Genomic DNA, 19671 nt, shown 5'->3' on the forward strand with positions numbered 1-19671 from the left:
TTTGCTGTCTCATTATTCTGTGTTTAGACATAGCTTTCTTTCTGTTTATCCTGCTTTAGATTTGTTAGAATTCCTGATTCTGTGAACTACTAACATCTATTATTATTTCTGGAAAATTCTCTGCCTTATATTTTCAGACATTACTTTTGGGCAGTCTTCCAACCCCTTTCCTTCCTTGTCCATCTTTCTGGAAATCTACTTGGTTAAATTCTTTCATTCTTCCCTTCCTACATATCTATCTTTTCACATTTTCAATTCCATCTTTCTGAGCTACATTATGGCTGATTATCTTTCTAGTCTATTTTCCAGTTCCCTAAATCTTTCTTCAGTTGTGCCAAATCTGTTGTTTAATCAGTCCACTGAATTTCCAACTTCAATGATATTTTTCATTTCTAGAATTTCTGTTTGATTTAAAATAAATCTACGTAGTCATTCTATAGAGATAAATAGTATTTTTTTAGAGAAAGAACTCAGTCTATATTGCTTCCTTGCTTAAAGGCTTCCAGAGTCTTCCTGTAATACTTTTTTTCAAAAGGAAAAGCAAAGAAAACTGCTGTGAGGCTGTTTGTGATCTGGATGCTGTCCACCTCTTTCATTTCACCTTGAATCTCTCTTACCCCACTCAAAATAATCAAGGCACACTGGCTTTCATTCTATTTCTCAAAAACAAAGTTCATGCCTTTTATTGTATTGTTATTTCAAGGCAATTGGCATAGCTGGTGCCTTCTCTTCATGTTGGTCTTAACTCAGCTGTTATATCCATTGAGAGACCATCCTTGAACACACCATCTTGTCTCTACTCCCTTCTCTGTCGTTCTATTATATTATCCTATTTTATTACTTTCATAGCATGTATAGAGGCCACATAATGCATGATCACATAACTTCATTTGCCAACCATACTGTTTGACCTCCCAAATTATTTATTCATATATACTTTAATTCTGTCATTAAGGAGAATCCTAAACTTGTAAGATGACTGATTCTTTTTTGGATATTAGTGTTTAATAGTGGAATTACTTTACTCTTCTAGATTGTTATTCTTGGTTGGCCTAAGAGGTAGATATGTGCTTGGAAGAACTAGACTTTGCTTCCTTGAATGTTTATCTTTGATCCAATTATCTATTACTACAGTTCAGTAAGATCACAATGTATTTAATAAAAGTGAATGTACTTGTGTGATATGAAAAAAACTGTGAGTATTGTGTCTGGTAGTTTTTTTTATATGTTCAGTGGGTTCTGATCAGTGATAGAGTGTATATTCAGTAAATTCTTAACTCAAGAATTTTAATTTATCTATATTCAATCTATTATTAACACATTAAAGAGCTGAGGTGGAGGAAACACAACACACCATGACCTGTCACCAGATCAGCCAATCATTAGGCAACATTGTTGCACTTTCCCTGGTCCTCCCAGGTTAATAAATTACAAATAAATGAGACCATTGGGTGCCATCTTTTTGTTAGACTTTCACAACTTTGTATTTTTTCACCAGGCAGTTTAAGCCTTGGGAATGAACAAAATTTCCTGTGAATTCATATTTGTAGAGATGACATTTAAAAAATAGTACTAACACATTCATTACCATTCCTTTTCATTGGCATAGAAAGTGAGCTTTTATAAGACACTTTTGGCATATGCAATTATGCCTTTAAGTGGTGTCTCTTACATTTCAATGTGGAGAATAGATTTTGAATCCACTGCAATACTATTCTTTTGAAAATTCTCCAACTGACATCTGTTGGTTTTGAAAAATGAAATTTGGTAAATTAATAGTTCCCATTGTGATTATTGTGTCAGTTTTAGACAGAAATTAATCTTCCACAGACCTCAATCTGTCCTTTCTTCTTATATTACCTTACTTTGATTTTGCAAACAGAGTGATCATATTTGCTAGTTTTCCTGCTATGTATATGCTTAAATAATAATATACACACTATGTTTGCCAGGATTGTAAGATGAATAATGCTAATTTGCTCTTCAAAATAGAATCTGCTTTTGTTTTGCATATCAGGAAAATTAGTTTAAATACAAGTTATAAATTTAGTTCTTTCTGATTAAAATAAAGGATACTGACTCCTCTAGTCAGTCCTAGCCAGTTGTACAAAATTTTATTTCAGTAATTCATTCAATAAATATTTTTCAACATATGTAAAATGCCAGGCTCTGTTTTAGGTACTTGGGATGAATCATAACAAAAACAGTAAAGATTCAAGACTTTATGGAGTTGCATTCTATTGGCAATAAATGTAATAGAATAAACAAGGAAGTTAAATAGCATGTTTGAAGATAAAAGCTGCTATGGCAAGAACAAGAGAGCAGGGTGAGGGGAAGGAGAGGTCTAATGAAGTTTTACATGGATGGCCTTGTGGATCTCTGAGAAAGATCATCCAAGGAAAAGGTAAGAACTTGTGTGAAGGCTCTGAAGTGACAGAAGGATGCCTGGCTGGAGATGTGGTCAGGAAGGTAACAGCAGTGAGGTTGGGAAGGGCCTTTAGTCACATAGGTTTGCAAGATCCTTGGTTTTCTTGCACAGAGAAGTGAGGAGCCACTGGCTGGGTTTTGACCAATAGTGTGATATGGTCTGACTTGCTTGTTGAAAGAATGACTGTGATTCTGGGCTGAGAAAAGACTGTCACAGGGCCAAGATTGTGTCAAGGATGCTATTGAAGGAATCCATGCAGTGACAAATGATGTTTTAAAATAAAAATTTAACCCGTTAGAAAGTATGTATGTGTAGTGGCCTGTGTCTGGAGGCTGAAGTATGTAATAGAAAATTTTTATTATGTCAAAATTGATGCCACATGTATAAATTTGATTGCAAATATACTCACTGAATTTTAGGCTATCAAACCATACCAGACTATATTTTATTTTTTAAGTAACTTTATTACCTTTTGAGTTTATACATATTAATAATATGAAGGACTTTCATTTTGGTAATTCCATGCATGTTTACAGTGTACCTTGAACAAGTTCAACCCTCCATTATATGTCCATTCCTGCCTCCTTTCCCTCTTTTATATAGTTTTTGGTAGTATCATTATGCTGTCTTTGAACACATACAGGTAGTCTGTTTTGATCTTCTTTTTGCCCCTTGATATCCTTTCCTTTCCCCTCCCCCTCCTTTGATCCCTCTTCACATTCATGTCCTATTATTATTATCATCCTCATCATCATTATTTTAAGTCTAGGATCCACAAATGAGTGGGAACATGCAATATCAAATTGTATTTTCTGGACCATGGCACAAAACAAAAATCCTAACCCTAGCTGCATTTTTTTCATTATACATTTGGGAAGAACAAAGGTGTAATCCTTCCTTTTTTTCTTTCTGCTCAATTTATTGTTATTGCATGCTGAGACATTATCAATGAACTTACCAGGTGTAGGATATATAGTTAACAGAAGTACTACTTGCTTTAACTGACTTCTGTGTCAAAGTCTAATAAAAAGGTGTTTGTCTTTGACTGTTAACATTCTGTAGTGTATTTCTTGATAAACTAAACCTTTATCCACAATAAATGTGGATGTAAACAGATGATCCCAAATCCATTTTATAATTTAAAACACATTTATTTATCAAGAAAACAAGTTTGAACATGTTATCAACATGTACCCAAAGAGATCAACTTAAAAAATTGTCAAGACTCATATGATCTGGGCACCATTTTCTGAGTTTGCACCGTCATTCAACTCTCAGAGTCCTAGTCATACTGAAAATCTTTCAGTTCCCAGTGATAGCCCAAGGCACTGATCACAGTCTTTGTGTGAATGCTACTCTTCTTGTAGAGATCCCCAAGTTCCCTGCTTTACCAGGATGACTGTTAATCATATTGGAGTTCATGTTAGATAACACTTACTCCAGCTTACCTTCTTAAACCTGTATTCCCTTTGGTTTTCCATGGTACTTTGGATAGTCCCCATCAGAGCTCTTTTCACACTTCAAGTGCTCATTTTCTTATCTAACCATCCATTTGTAAGATAGCAGACATCTTGTTGATCATTATATCATGAGCACCTAACATATACCTGGCACAAAAATAAGCATTCAATTGAAAAAAAAGAGTCCTGACTATTCCTTTCCTTAATGTTTATAATTTTGCCTATTCTCCAGAGCATATATTCAACAAATATTAATGGTCATATCCTGTGTGCTGAATATTGTGCTAAGAAATGTCTGTGCTAAGAAATGTCTGTGACAGATAAAGCTCCTATGCATAGGCATTAGATTCTATATATAATCTCCATCTATATTCCCTTGTTATTCATTAGATAACAATAGATCAAAATATACAGTGAAGAAGAAGAAAATGAAGATCTGGGGAATTGGGTTTCTTAACTCTTTATCTTACGAAGACACTAAATAAGAAAACGTAATTTATTATTTTGACCTGGTATTTTAGTACCTGGTAGAGTTGGTTTCGGTATTTTTAAGTCTTAGTGAAAACTACAAGTCTCTAAACATGTGTTCAAAGCGATTTTATTTAAAGATGAAATGTCTGCTATATACATTGTCTCATTGCTTATTGAGTAATGGATTGTTTTTCTGATAGAGTGGTCTTTGAGCTGGGACTGGGACTAGTAAGGTTGAATCCATGTAGCACACACTAAAATGAGTCCATTTCCTCTGAGTTACAGAATACATGTATTTATAATTTATCATTTCTCATTGCATATGATGGTAGCGTTGCAACCAACCTTATCAAAAGGCAGTAAAATGTACTGAAGTTTAATCTTGGTACATTGCTGATGAGATCATAAAGTGGAATTAATTCTAATCATGTCTGCCAATGTGCAAAGTAAACACTTTCCCAGATTAACTAACTATTGGTGGTAGATTTTTAAATCTTGAACTAAGGGATTAAAAGACTAAAGGCCACACCTCACTCACTGGAAGAATTGCATGCTACCTGCTTTTGCTTATTTTGTTCCAAACACTCCCTTATTAGCAATGTTCTTTGTCCTTCACCCGAATTCCTGGCCTTTGACATTCAATGCTACATGTTTAGCAGTAGAAACACAGTGAGTAGGAAGAATTTGGGGTGTTCTTAGCGAGGGATTTAGCATAAGAATCTATGCTTGTCATATTTGAGGCATATCAATGACAGCTTGATTAGAATACAGTGAGCTTTGGGTGATATGAGAAGCTTGTGGAAGGCTTCACAGTGGGTAGTAAATTGATATAAATCATGTTTTAAAAGGGCAGTACTGTAGCATGCAACAAGTAGACTGGGAGGAGACAAAGACAAGCAAAGGAGTGAACTAACTATTGCTTGAAAGCAAGTGGAAGATATTGTTGGCTCACTCAGAGTGGCTGTGGTGGGAGTGATAAGAAGTACTTGGATTCTGGATTAGATGTGGAGTATAATAGAAACAAAGGAGTTAAGGAAGACTAAGATTTTGACCTGATGACTAGAAGGAAGGAGTTGCTTGTTTTCTGAGGTGAGAAACACTAATAGGAAGAATGGGTGTGGGTAAGTATAGAAGAAATCAGAAATTTAGTCATTGGCCTATAAAAACTAGACCTCTCAACTAGGTATTTGGGGATAGAACTTTAGAGTTCAGAGGAGAAGTTAGAACAATAAATACAAATTTCATTGAGCAACATGCTGATAGTATTTAAAGTCTTGAACTTACATGAAAACATGTGAGTGTGGATAGAGAACAGGAGAACTCCTAGGACTCGGCCTAACACCCTCCAGCATTTTGTTTATATGATGAAGAGGATGCAGAAAAGCAAGGTGAGGTGGAATGGCTAGTAGAGTGGGAGAAAAACCAAGAGAAAGTGGTGCCCAGTAGCCCAGAAAAGATGTATTTTAAAGAGGGTGGTTTCAGTGCTGCTAATTAGTTGAGAAATGAAACATGGAAGTCACTGGTGACCTTGACAAGATCTCTGGGAATTAACTCTTAACTCTCTCTCTCTCTCTCTCACACACACACACACATACACACAGAATAAAACAAATGTGGAAAATGTTAAAAATTGATGTATCTGAGTGAAGGGAATATGGAAAATATCTGTATTATCCTTGGATTTATTGTGTGAATTTGAAATTATTTTAAAATAAGAAGTTTCTAAAAGGAGAGAACAGCAGAAGAATGGAGTGTATAGAGACAAAACTCTGAAAAGAATAGCATAGAAAGGTAGTAAAGAGAGTGTTATATATGTGATTAAAGAAGTTTTTTTTAAGGATAGAAGCTATGACAGTATGTTATATACTGGTGGGAACAATCTAGGACACAAGGAGAATTTTGTGATGCCAAATAGAAAGGAGTGTGGGCTCTCTTTGAATTTTCAAATCAGAAAAGGCTTCTTCTCATCCCCTTTCCATCTAACACAAGATTCAATTCTACAACATTCTTAAGGAAGCCTGACCATCTAGACTATGCTAGGACATTTGTGAAAATGGAAGCTGTCTTCTTTTATTGTACTGTATGCTACCCAATGACTTTGTAAGAAATTCAGGAAGGTGTGCTACTTTTAAACATGGAAATGGTGAATAATTGTATTACATTCACATACCTCATATCATGTGATGTTGTGAAAGTCTCCCTTTCCCCTTCAATCCTACAGTGTGGAGGTTATCACTGCTCACAGTTTGGAGTTCAGCTTCCTTACTTTAGACTGGATATGTATGTACCCACATAGATAGTACAACATATTTTAAGATCATTTTGTATCTTACTTTCCATCTTGCTTTTCTTCTCCCAGTTAATATAGCACAGATGCTCTTCAAATCAATATATAATTTACTATATTTTAAAGTTTTATATATATATAGTAGTCCATTAAAGGGCAATAACAATTTGTATATGTGTCTATATTCCCCTGCCTTAAATAGTGTTGGAGAGAACTCGCATTTTCTCATATTTGTACTGACATTTCCCTTTGACAATGCTTTGGAAGGCATAGCACTATGACTATACTTTCTTTCCTTATATGGAACCAAAATTTGCCTACCTGTAGATTTTTCTCTTGCTGCTAATTCTTTGATGTGGTACTCTACTTTGCTTTGAACATGAATCTAGTCATATAAAAACTGTTAATACCATTTCATTATCTATACATTTGTCTCTTTTAATATTAGACTTTCGCTCAGGCATTTTCTTGATTTTTCCTTGTAGTAAGCATTATGCAACAAAACCCTGAGTTACATTTGTTAATAAATGCATGCTGATCTATAAAGCTGCCTGCTGTACTTTTCTCTTCCTCTTCAGCACATACCAGTCTCACCATGCATTTTCTCTTGATATTTCTGAGGTCTATGAGCAATGGAGCTAGCTAACTCTAATTAGACCCTTCCCTGTGGCTACACACCCAAGGACTCATGGCTTATGTAATTTGGCATGGAATTTCTAGGCTGATAGTGCATGAATGTTACCTGCCTTTTCTATTCCTTTTTCTTTAGGGCCCCTATCCCAGATGATTTGGTCAAAGGGGTAGCACCAGCTTCAGGAAAAAGTTAATTGTTTATGTGAGATAGAGTGCTGGGGTGACCTGTAACCTGTGTCTAATCACTGGTTCAGAAACATTATTTAAATATCTGCATTGTGCCAGGCACTAAGGTAGATACCGGGCATTAGTAGATGTCGAATATATAGTCAAAAAGTGTGGGAGAACCACAAATAGATGCATATGAATGAGATTGAGATGAGATGAAGCCTGCAGAGAAACAGGCAGGGGAACAGGCAGAACCTGGTTGTGCAGGTCTTCAGGGCCAAACCTAGGAGCCGATCAGTGGGTGGTTCTCAGTGGGGTTCCACCCACCTCTACCAGCATCACCTTAGGAACCTCTCAGAAAGGAAGAGTTCTTTGGTTCTACTCATGAACCAGTGACTTTGAATGTGGAGCCCAGTAATTCTTATTTAAACAAGCTCTATGGATGTTGCTGCTGTACACTAAATTTTGGGAATCACTGCTCTGGTGATGAGAACCTTAGAAGGGTTTATTTATTTTTCAAAATACAGTGTTATTGAAACATAATTCACACCATATAACTTACTCCTTTAAATTATATACTTCGTTAACTTTTTAGCATTTTCACAGAATTGTGCAACTATCACTAAACCTAATTTTAGACATTTTCATAATCCTCCACAGAAAGCTCGGGCCCCTTGGCAGTCACTTTTCATTCCTTTCCTATGAAACCCTTAACCCTGGCAACCACTATCTTTCTAGCTCCATAGAGTTGCCTATTCTGGACATTTTATACAAATGCAATCATATGATATGTAGTTTTGTGACCAGCTTCTTTTACATAGCAGAGCATTTTCAAGGGTTGTCCATGATGTATCAAAACTTCATCTTTATGGCCAAATAATATTGCCTCGTATGAATATGCTGCATTTTGTTTGTCTGTTTGTCCATTGATGTACATTAGGGCTGTTTCCTCCTTTAGTGCCTATAAATATTGCTGATATGAACGTACATGTGCCAGTTTTTATGTAAACAAATGTTTCTACTTCTTTTGGGTTTTAGAGACAGAGTAACCTGGCCAGCTGAGTATTGGAGTATATTGCTCCTGGGGATATGCTTTCTGCTCATTTTTCTGCCTCCATACCATTCACATGCCCAATGCACTCCATCAGTAACTGCTTCTTTGTTAGGTGGTGGTGGTGGCATGTTTGTGTCGGGGGGGAGGGAGTGGGCTGTGCAGTTGGGAATATTCTATTTCCTCAGTTTTTGAGGGTCCCCTGCAGCATCTCCTCCTTCTGCCTCACCTTTGAGGATTTCTGGAAAAACAGATGTGTGCTGAAGGGCATATATGATTTAAGAAGCATTATTGCAATGCAACAATATATTCCATGGGTGATGTGAGTCTGGGTACGTGTGATTATACTTAGAAGTCATCCTGATAATCCAGGATAATCTTCCTTTTAATCACATCTACAAAGACCCTTTTTCCATGTAAGGGAGCAGTCACTGATTTCAAGTTTTAGGATTGTTTTGGTTTCAATATGAAATGACTCAAAGGCTCACATGTTCAAGGTTTGGTCCCCAGCTGGTGGTGCTCTTGAGAGGTGATGGATCATCCATTGATGGGGTCTAGTTGGAGGGTTGGGTCATTGGGGACATTACTTTGAGAGGTATGTCTTCTTCCTGTCTCCCTCCTTTGCCTCCTGACTGCCACTTTGCTCCACTATTTACTCTCTGCTACAATGTTCAGCATCATCTCAGGCTCAAAGCAATGGGACTGAATGACTCTGGCCAAAATAAATCTTTCCTCCTCTAAGTTGTTTATCTCAGGTATTTTGTCACAGCAACAAAAAACTGACTAACACAAGGACCTCGAAGTCTCTATAGGCCATTATTCAACCTATCCTTGTATTAAATCAGCATGAAGGAGGTTCTGCTTCTAGGTCCATTCTTGTCTGACTGTGAACTGCTATATGGAAAATAGAAGAGCAATTACAAAGCATACAACATGTCATGGAATCCTTTCATTTAGCAAATTTACATACAGGGATTGAATATTGTGCTACGAGGCCTCCGTTCCTGCTGCTAAGGTAGTGGTCGTGGATCAGCATTTTCTGCTGTCCTCACAACCCTTACAGCTCTGCTGAAGTGCTTGTGCAGTCAGAAGAATGCTTCTCAAATAAGTTAGAGTTTTCTAGCCCATGAAAACCCCTTCCCTATTTTATTCAGCTGTCTCAGAAGCCAGTGCAACAGACACTATTAATAAATTGGCTCTGAGTCAGTTCCACATTCCAGACTCCACAAAACCAGGTTGTGAACATCTTCCACTGACTCACTAAGGAATTATCTGCTGGATTTTCCATGCACCCTTAATTTGTTATCTTTTTCCATATTGAACTCCAAAATATTACTATGAAACTTGCTTTGAATTAACCTGAGAGGCACCTAGGTGCCCATGTGCTAAATAAGGCAGAGTTTAGTGTCCATGATCTCTAGACAACTTCTACCCAAAAGAAGGCAGCCTTCACCTCTGCACCTGAAATAGGCACCTCAGAAAGATTAACTGCTTCTGCTTTGGTATCATAAATAGGACAGATAGGATGAGTATCCAAACCTGTTAGGAGATACATGCCATAAGAGAGGTGCAAGTTGCTAGGAGAAATATTAGTCTGGCGTGAGGTGAGGGCAGATCAGAGAAGACTTCTTGGATATGTTTGGAGGGTTGGGATTTGCTCACAGATTGGGTGAGGGTGATTGGGGAGTACAGAGGTCAAGATGTGGATAATCTCAAGTTTGGGAGACAGGGGTCAGTGAATAAGGGAAAGTTGATGTGACTGAATAGGATTTCTGTATTGGTAATTTGGTTCTGAAATGGCTAGCATGTGGAAAGCTCTAGAAAGCAGATATGAAGTTAGGCCTGGAGTTTAGCGATAAGGGTGAGAATGGGGACTGGAGAACAATTGGAGATTAGCCATATAGGGTCACCACTGAAGTCATAGATATGGACAAGGTTGAGAAGTATGTAGCTTTTATTGGCACAACACAGCATACTGTTTTGTAGTAATTTTTTTCATAAGTAAGGGTATACTCTAAATAATGATTAAAAGTATAGTATAGCAAATACTTAGACCAGTAACATGTTTTTTATTATCACTATCGAGTATTTTGTGGATATGTGTTGTACTTATATGTATTATATTTTTAAATGACTGGCAGGCGACACAATTGATTTGTTATGTCAGCATCACCACAGAGCTGGGAATGTAGCTCAGTGGTAGAGTGATTGTCCAGTATGTGCGAGGCTCTGAGTTTCATCCCCAGCACTACCAAAAACAAAGCATCACCACAAACAGGTGAGAAATGAGTTGCACTATGAAATTATGTCAGCCACGATGGCAGTAGATGATGGGAATTTTTCAGCTCCAGTGTAATCATATGGGACCAGCATCATTTATGTGAGCAGTTGTTGAACAAAATGTCATTATACTGCATATGACTGTATCTCAAGTAAATTAAATTAACTTGTACATATGCATATTGATGATGCATTTAAATGGAAACATATGGAGGTAAGTTATAGACACCATTAATAATTACCTTTTTTTGTACAAATAGGACAAAAGCCACTGTGGTAGGCTGAATAGGAGCTCCCAAAGATGCCCATATCACTTACCACTGTATCTGTAACTTGTGTATTTTACCTAACACAGTAGAAGGAATTCTGAGATGGGGAGATTATCCTGGATTGTCTGGGTAAACTCTAAATGTAACCACAGTTTAGAAGGAGTCAGAAGAATAGACTATAGAAGAGGTAATGTGATGATGGAAACAGCCTGGAGTGAAGGAAGACTGAGAATACAGGAAGCCACTAGAAGTTGAAAAAAAAAATCAAGGAAACAGATTATCTTCTCAGAGTTTCTAGTGAAACTGGTCCTGTCAACACCTTGACTTTAGCTCAGTGAAACCAATTTCAGGCTTCCAACTTTCAGAACTGTAAGAGAATTAATTTGGTGGTATTTTAAGCCACAGAATTTGTGGTAATTCATTACGGCAACATAGGAAATGAATACAGCCATCAATATTAATGTCAGCAGCATCTTGGTCCAGCTCCTGGAAGTTTCCATGGGAGCTATTCTGAAAACCCTTTCTGTATGTGGCTGATAGTTCTCAGGTTATGAACAAAGGCTCTGCCTTGAGGCCTTGGAGAACGAAGTACAAATGAGAAAGTTTTTAAACTTTTTTTTGGGGGGGAGGGGACAGGGAATAGACTTAAAATCAGCCTTTGAATCTGTAAAAAATAACTGATTTCTTTGTCTCTCATCAGACACAATGGAATTAGATTGCCATTTGAATGAAAATCAAATATAATGATGCCATGTTTTTGTTCCATTAAACCCATTGGGACTGTAATCTGGCCAGGTACCAGATGTGTCAGGGCTACCCTCCAGCAACTGCTTGCCTGATAACATGTAACTTATTCTTAGATTCTACTCCCAACCAAATGAATCGCTTTAGCCAACAAGCATTATTAGGCTGTCTTAGTCCCCATTACAGAATGTTCACACATCAAAATGGGACATTAAATGAAGGGAATTCAATTCTACAAAGGAAAAGGATTTTTAAAAAACTAGAAGCTATTGATTATCAGGTTAGAGAGGGAGACACTGCCTGGCTCCTTCTCTATGCCAGGATAGTACTGGGGAATGAAAATCTGCACAGCCCTTGTTTGGAGGGACTATTAGCTTGCATTTTAGAAAGAGAATTATTGTTTTAAAAAAAAACTGCTGTGAAATCAGATATAATTCAAGGTAATATGGAAAAACTTAAAAAGCCTTGCTTTCTCATTCATGTATTTGTTCCCAGGGTTATTATAGAAAATAAACAGGAAGATTAGCACACAATAAATAGTGATTGCTGTTTGCAATAAAGAGTGTTATAATTAGAACTTCTGGGAGAAGGAGGTCAACGCCCAAATGGCAGACCAGCTGGATTGTTCTAGAAGTCTCAGAACAAACACCTTCTATTGACATGTATGATTTTATGTACTATAAAGGCCACCAAGAAAATACATTTTCTTTCTCATGTGAACAAACCGTGCCCATAAAACAGTACAAAGTGATTCCTGGATTCCAGGCCACACAGTAGATGACTGTTCAGGCTGTTCACCTTTCTGATTAACTGTACCCTTTACCCACTAAGTCAACATCTTAATATATGGATGGCTTCTTTAGTCCAGCTGGCAGAAGGCCTTCACTTCCCATTTTCAAAATTTACAACTCCCCTGGTTCCTAATTAGCAATACTGTCACCACCATCAGAAAGGAGGAAAGGCAAACTATAAAGATGCAGAGGAAAGGCTGGTAACTTTCTTTTTTTTTGGAATGTTGGGAAGGGCATTATCAAGTAATAGGATGGGTTCAGACTTTTAATATGGTTGCACAATTGCATCCCAGCAAAGAAAATTCCTTTCAAAGGTAAAGTGCTTTCTTTCCCAGAGTTTCTACAGCTAGTGCTCTCAGCCTAGATGTTCCCACTGACCTGTGGCAGAACAAGAGCCAGAGCTTCATTTGTGTTCAGTATGTAACCAGGTATCTGGGTTTCTCAGAGGGACTGCAAATCTTGACAGAGGAGAAACTCAAGTTTCTGTTTATACTAGAAATTCCGACCTAATTTACTTTAGACCTTTTTCTTTTAGCAAGTGATGGAAAGTGATAAGGAAGAAAAGAGTTCAACAGTAAAATGAAAAAGGCATAAAGATAAAAAATAAAATGGTCAAATGTTCTAACTGAATTGATTCTGGGTTTGGGCTAAAATTGCATTCAGGTTAGTCTTCCCTCTCACCTTCCATATTTCAGTCTGAGGCCAGGGTCCAGCATTGAAATCCCAGAACTACTTGCTTCTTTTTTCTCTTAGTAATAGTTTTTTTTAGCATCCTTTTGTAACTATGAAGTACAGTTTTATAAAACAGGTACCTCTGTGTTATGAATAATTATCTCTAACACTGAGTATGGGATGATGGAGACAACCTGGGAGGCAAGAACTCAAACAGGTACAGAAAATGACAGTTGGAAGCCAGGCCCTGGTGGCTCATGTCTGCAATCTTAGCTTCTCAGGAGGCAGAGATCAGGAGGTTCACAGTTTAAAGCCAACCTGAGCAAATAGTTCATGAGACCTGATCTTGAAAAAACTCTTCACAAAAAAGGGCTGGTGGAGTGGCTCAAGTGGTAAGAGTGCCTGCCTCTCAGGCATGAGGACTTGAGTTCAAACCCCAGTGCTACCAAAAAAAAAAAAAGAAAGAAAGAAAGAAAGAAAATGGCAGTTGGAGAAACACTTTCTTGTGCAGCCCAGGTCAACATTTCTTGGTTAACATTTACTTTAGAGTATATCATCAGCCGTTGGCTTAGAACCTGGTGGCGTCCAACTAGGGCAGTGCTGTTGCTGGTTTACAAGGTTGAACTGAAGTTGGGATGAATGTCAATTCTAGAGAAAAGAAAATGCTTTGGTAATGATGAAAACCTCCTGAATTCAAAGAGCAGACGTTGTTTCAGGAAACCCACATCTGTGGCTTTGTGGTAGGCCTCTGGGTGTTGTTTTAGCCCATTGGTTCCCAAACTTTGGGTAGACAGAGTACCTATGTATGCTTCCACTGCTGCAGTAATGATAGAGGATATCTTTTTCAACCTTTAGTGTATATACTAAAATAGTGTATGGGTTCATACACTATTTTAATTTTACCTTTATTTGGAAATAATTTCATTCTTGGAGAGAAGTTGTAAATATAGCACAAAGAACTTCTGTAGACCCTTTACCCAGATTCATGAAGTGTTAACATCATCACATTTGCATTTTGTGTGTATGTGTGTGTGTGTGTACATTCATGTTTCTTTTCTGAAACACTTGAGAGTAATTTGCAGATACAGTACCATTTTCCCCCAAGCAGTAGGGAATTTCTAAAGTTCTACATTGAAAGTCAATTCCTGCTGGTTTTAACCTTTTTCCTTACCCCAGTTTTCCTGGGCCATCAACTGTGACCTAGAGATGACAGTGTTTGCTGCCCAAAGCTCGGTGACTTTAAACTTTTGCTACAACAGGGGTATCATGTTCTCCCTAGTGGTATGCTCTGAACATTTCTGTCCACTCCAGTTTTGTATGTTGAAATCCTAACTCTCAATGTGAGGTTTTCAGAAGGTGGGCATTGGAGGTGATGAAGGGGCAAAACTCTCCTGAATAGTATTAGTGGCCTTATAGGAGCCCACAGAGCTGCCTTGCCCCATCCACCACATGAAGACACTGCAAAAAGTCATTTCCTGTGAACCTCACCAGACACTGAATCCTTCAGTGTCTTTTTTTTTAACTTAAGTTTTTTATTTTGGGGAGCTAGTATCCTCATTTTTTAAATTCATCTATTCACATGTGCATACATTGTTTCATTGTTTGGGCCTTTTCTCCCCCCTATTCCCCCACACCCTCCCTCTCCCCCCCACCCTCCTCCAGTGTCTTGATCTTGGGCTTCCCAGCTACCAAACTATAAAAAACAGACTGCTGTTTTGTATCTAAGCTACCTATTCTATATTATTTTGTTATAGTAGGCCTAGCAGATCAAAACGCTGGAGACTGCTTCTTCCCTCCCCAGCTCTGCACCACAGGGAGTGCTCTCTGGGCTCTCCCAGTCTTTCTCACCAGCTCTGGTGAGGTCCCCAGAGAAGAGCCTGTGAGTGGGTATGATTTCTTCCTTTTTCCTGCAGTCCCAAGTGCCCTACCCTCTCATGCCAGCTAGTCCTTGGCCTTTAGCAATTAAAAAAAATTAGCTGAATTCTTCTTACCAGCTTGTATAACATCTGGCATCTCTAGCAGGTAAGTGAGTGACCAGGTCTTGTCTCTCCTTGGCGGATCTTGTGTTTCCTTTTGATGTTGAGTTGGCTGGTTGCCCTGCTCCCACAGCTCTATGGCAGATTCAAGAAAAGTTGTGAGTTCACAGATTAGTTAGCATTTTTAGTTTTGCTTTAAGAATGAGAGAAGCATTTTTTTTTTCAAATTTTCTATATTCTGAGCAAAAGCCAGGTGCCCCCTTTACTGTTTTGTTTTTGAGCACTTATGAAATTGGTTAATTTTCTTTCTACACCTTCCTGAGAAAACATTTAGAAGGAAAAACTATTATTTCCTGAGATATTAATAATGCAAAAATTATTAAAACATTACCTTTAGAAATCATCTAAAGGTAATCATCTGAAACAATCATCTGAAAACTTAAAACTATCACATTTTCAGCAGATAGATTTAAGAATGGAAAACAGTGATATAGTGATTAAGAAGCTAGGTTTGTCATTCAGATTTAATTATACCACCCTATTGACAGATTCTTTCCTGCATCTGTTGCTGACCTATACTGAAACAATTGTTTATCATTTTCTGAGACTTACACAGAAGGAAATCTGATTGGCTAGCACTCACTTCTGCCCAGCTAAGGCATGGACTTACTTGCTCAAGGCTTTTAACCAATAATCTACTCTGAAAGTTGAAGGAAACCTTCAAGTATTTTGAGGGAAACTAGTGATTAAAAAGGAAAAAAAAATGACTTTATTATAAGGAAACTTAGCAGCCTGGAATAGCTACCATGTTAACAATTATATAGAAAATGTTTATATTATGAAGCAATCAAAATAAATTCCTGAACATATTACCAATCATAGTATGATAATTGGCTCCTCTGAGATTTTCCCCTCAGGGAATGGTGATGAAGCCACAATAGTATAACTTCATTTGGAAACTGTGTCACTTCTTAGAGGCAGCCTTTAGTCATAAAATTTTATTGACCATATTTTGTATTAGGTGCTATAGAGACTGAAAGGTTGTCAAAAAATTAATTATTCTGAATAAGTATTAAAAAGTTATGGTGGTCCTTGTCTAAATATTGACTTTCTAGTGACAATGCATATGGCAGTATATAGTACCACAGAAGCTTGTGCTATTTGCCTTTTGGAGTTGGGACAAAGCCAACCATTGATTTTCTTTTTGTTCCGTGTTCTCCCATGAACTTTTAGTCTTTCTTATACATTGGGTTCTAGCCCTCCTAGAACCCCAACTCAGGTACTAGTGGTCTGCATCATTGCCCTAATAATCCAACGCTACCTTTCTACCAGGTACCTCATTGAATGAAGTCACCCTTATTCAACCTCCACAAAAAAAATGTGAAGAAACCAACTTCTACCAACACATTCTTTACAGATATTTTTCTTAAGAATATACTTCTTTTTTCTTAAGAGTATACTTATCTTCTAATTACTTTTTGATTTCTTCTTAATTAGATGAGAGCATAGTAGAATATCCAGCAGGTGTCTCCCCAGTGTCCTTCATCCCACTCTGTGGGCTGGTCGTCTGGTCTGCATGTAGGCTGACAGACCCTCTCACCTTCTTCCTCCAGATGAGGTACAGATCCACTCCTACTGGAGCAGGTTTCTCTGTGAGTGTAGTGAGGTTGGTCTGTGTTATTGCTATATCCCTGCCTGTACATGTTCATGACACTTACGTTGAGGGTGCCATCTTTGGAAAGAGAACAGATTTTTTGCCTCTCCATTCTTCTGCTTGAATCTTTAGCCTGGATTCTCAGTGTTGATTTAATGTTTAGGGCATATGCAGTTGCCACCAGTTACTATCCAGGATTCTGAGCATCCTGATAGCTCCAGATTTTCTGGTATAAAAAAAGATTATTCTCTCTTGGCTGTAAACTGAATAAGAAGATCAACAATCCATACCCATCCCCTTTGACCAACTAAGCACCAAAGAGGTGGAGCAGTACTTCCTCAAGGGTGAGTCTTCTTAGTGGGTCAAGGAGTTGTACAATACTGCATAAACATTCCTGGGTAGCCTACTACGTTGCACTATTAGGTTTGGCTGAAGGGATACCAAGGTAAAAGAAATCTAGGGATAAGCTCCCTATAGTCTTACGTCCTCTGGTGTTGAATTGAGGTGGCAAGAGTGTATCCCTATATCTGCAATTCATTTAGAAGAATAACATGTCAGAAGATAAAGAGAATTTTAGGGTCCAGTCATACCAATTGGCTGTGAGAAGTTAGGGATGGGTACTTTACTTCAATTTAAGAGAACATTTGCTTGTATTCATTTTAGTTAATGTTCTTTTGAATATTTGTTTTTATATAAGGGTTTTCTCTTAGGGATAGGTGTAATTGTGCAAAGGTATATAAAGTGATATTCATTGAAGCATAATTTTTAATATAGAAATATTGGAAATAAATGTCCATCAATAGGATAACAGATAAATCATAATCCAGTTATTTAATGGAATATTATGTAGCAGGGAAAATTAACAAGCTAGAAATGGACATATATACTGGAGATGCATATATATACACAGATAAATTTCAAAAATAATGTTGAAATTTGAAAAAAAATTGAATACATTAAAAAGTATCATTTAATTAAAGTTTAAAAATGTTAAAAGTAATATGTATTACTTTAGAATGTATACATATGTAGTTAAAACATAAAACATGGATATAAATGACAAATGCCAGTTTTAGATAGACATTTCCTCTTTCGGGAAAATGGGATTTGTCATGGCACATGGGGGTTACAATTGTGTCCATACTATTTTATTTTTCAGACTGGTGGTAGATAGATGTTCATTATAGCCTGTATGCTTTTTTAGGTCTAGAATATTTTGGTAGGACAATTTTAAAAAGAATGTGCCCTGTTGATTTTAAAAAGCTTGGCAGCCAAGGAGCTAGGTAAAGGAGGGTCAGGAATGCTAAAATGCCAAAGTTACAGTGGTCTTCAACTGAGCCCTCTGCCCTCTCCTGGAGGTACCTCATAAATCCCTTTATACCTTCAGAGTAGTGGCTCTCAACCCTCCTGTGCTCTGGGTAAAATGGATGTTTTACCTCTACCTCTACCAATATTCTCAGTAATCTGCTCTGAAGCTGGCCTCGGAGTTGGAATTTCTAATGTGCATCCTGGTGATTTTGATGAGGTTGGTCAGGCTTCTTTTGAGAACCAGGATAGAAAGTAAATGAATCAATAGTTAGGAGCCCATTATCTTTCAAACCTTTGCCACAGGCTCATCACTAATAATGATCCAGACTAATGTAGAGATTGAGTATAGAACCCAAGTAGCAACAATACTATGACTTTGTATATTTGCTAGTGATTATTTATATTTCATATCTGACATCATGAAGTCCTTTGTCCACATGTGGTTTCAACAGGGTAAGAGAAGTTGTTAAGATGTGGTGGGGAAAGTTGAAAACAAGTCCCACATGTTGCCATAAATTACCAGAGATGGAGCTAACAGTGTATGGTGAATTATATAAACAACTACTTAGCATTAACTAGAGAGGAATGTTGTTATATCTTCTTTCCCCTCATTATTAAAATGTGCTTTAATATATCAATAAATATAGAAAATATAAAGATGAAAATCTGCCCTTAATATCACAGCTGGAGTAACAGTGATTTGTTATTTGTGAACTGGTTGATATGTTTATAGCTTGAAATCAGCCAAGGTGAGGGTATTTACACCAAAAAATAGGCAACCACTATAAATTGGGGCCCTCTCTCCTACCCAGATTTAGTTGTTCAACAATTACTAGCAAACCACTGGACCTATCTATTTAATCTATCTGTCTATCTATCTATTTGTCTATCAATTTATCTATCTATCTATCATCTATAATCTAGCTATATCTGTGTCTATATTTATATCTATGTATCTATGTCTTTATCATCTCCAAACATTTCGAAAATGCTATCATGTGGTTTGGAAACTGCAAATATTCTGAGTTATCCTGGGAAATTAATAGGAACATCCCTATCTTATATTCTGTGTAGGGGGAGCAAGGACCTCAAGGTTCTCCTGGGCCAAAAGGTACAACTGGCCATGGCCTCCCAGGCCAGAAGGTAAGTGTTTCAGGATCTTAGAAAAACGCTTAGGCTTAAGATCTTAATAGCTTAACCATAACTTTGAAAGAGCTCTCATAGACATGTCATGATTCTCTTTACAACTCTAGAAATCCATTTGGAATTAAATCCTCATGCATTGGCTTTTTAAAAACCTATAAACATACTCATTTTGTAAAAATCTCCTTTCTTTCATTCTTAAAAGCCAGCTAATAAAGGGATAAATCCCTATAATACACATAGAATAATCTGGTAAATTACACAATAGTTGACTTTACTGAAGGCAATCAGCTGATCAGATCATATCTCAAGGTCTCTTTACTTTGAGAACCCTGG

General features: G+C 37.3%; 1 protein-coding gene across 1 annotated transcript in view; it reads left to right on the top strand.

Annotated features, from left to right (window-relative positions):
• Col28a1 (collagen type XXVIII alpha 1 chain) overlaps positions 1–19671 on the top strand; it is a 146430-nt gene that overhangs the window by 102221 nt on the left and 24538 nt on the right. The window contains exon 28 of the mRNA XM_074064694.1: positions 19267–19335. Within this exon, the coding sequence (XP_073920795.1) occupies positions 19267–19335 (69 nt within the window). The remainder of the gene's footprint in view (positions 1–19266; positions 19336–19671) is intronic.

This window comes from Castor canadensis, chromosome 2 (genome assembly GCF_047511655.1).
Source record: "Castor canadensis chromosome 2, mCasCan1.hap1v2, whole genome shotgun sequence".
Classification (NCBI taxonomy): domain Eukaryota; kingdom Metazoa; phylum Chordata; class Mammalia; order Rodentia; family Castoridae; genus Castor; species Castor canadensis.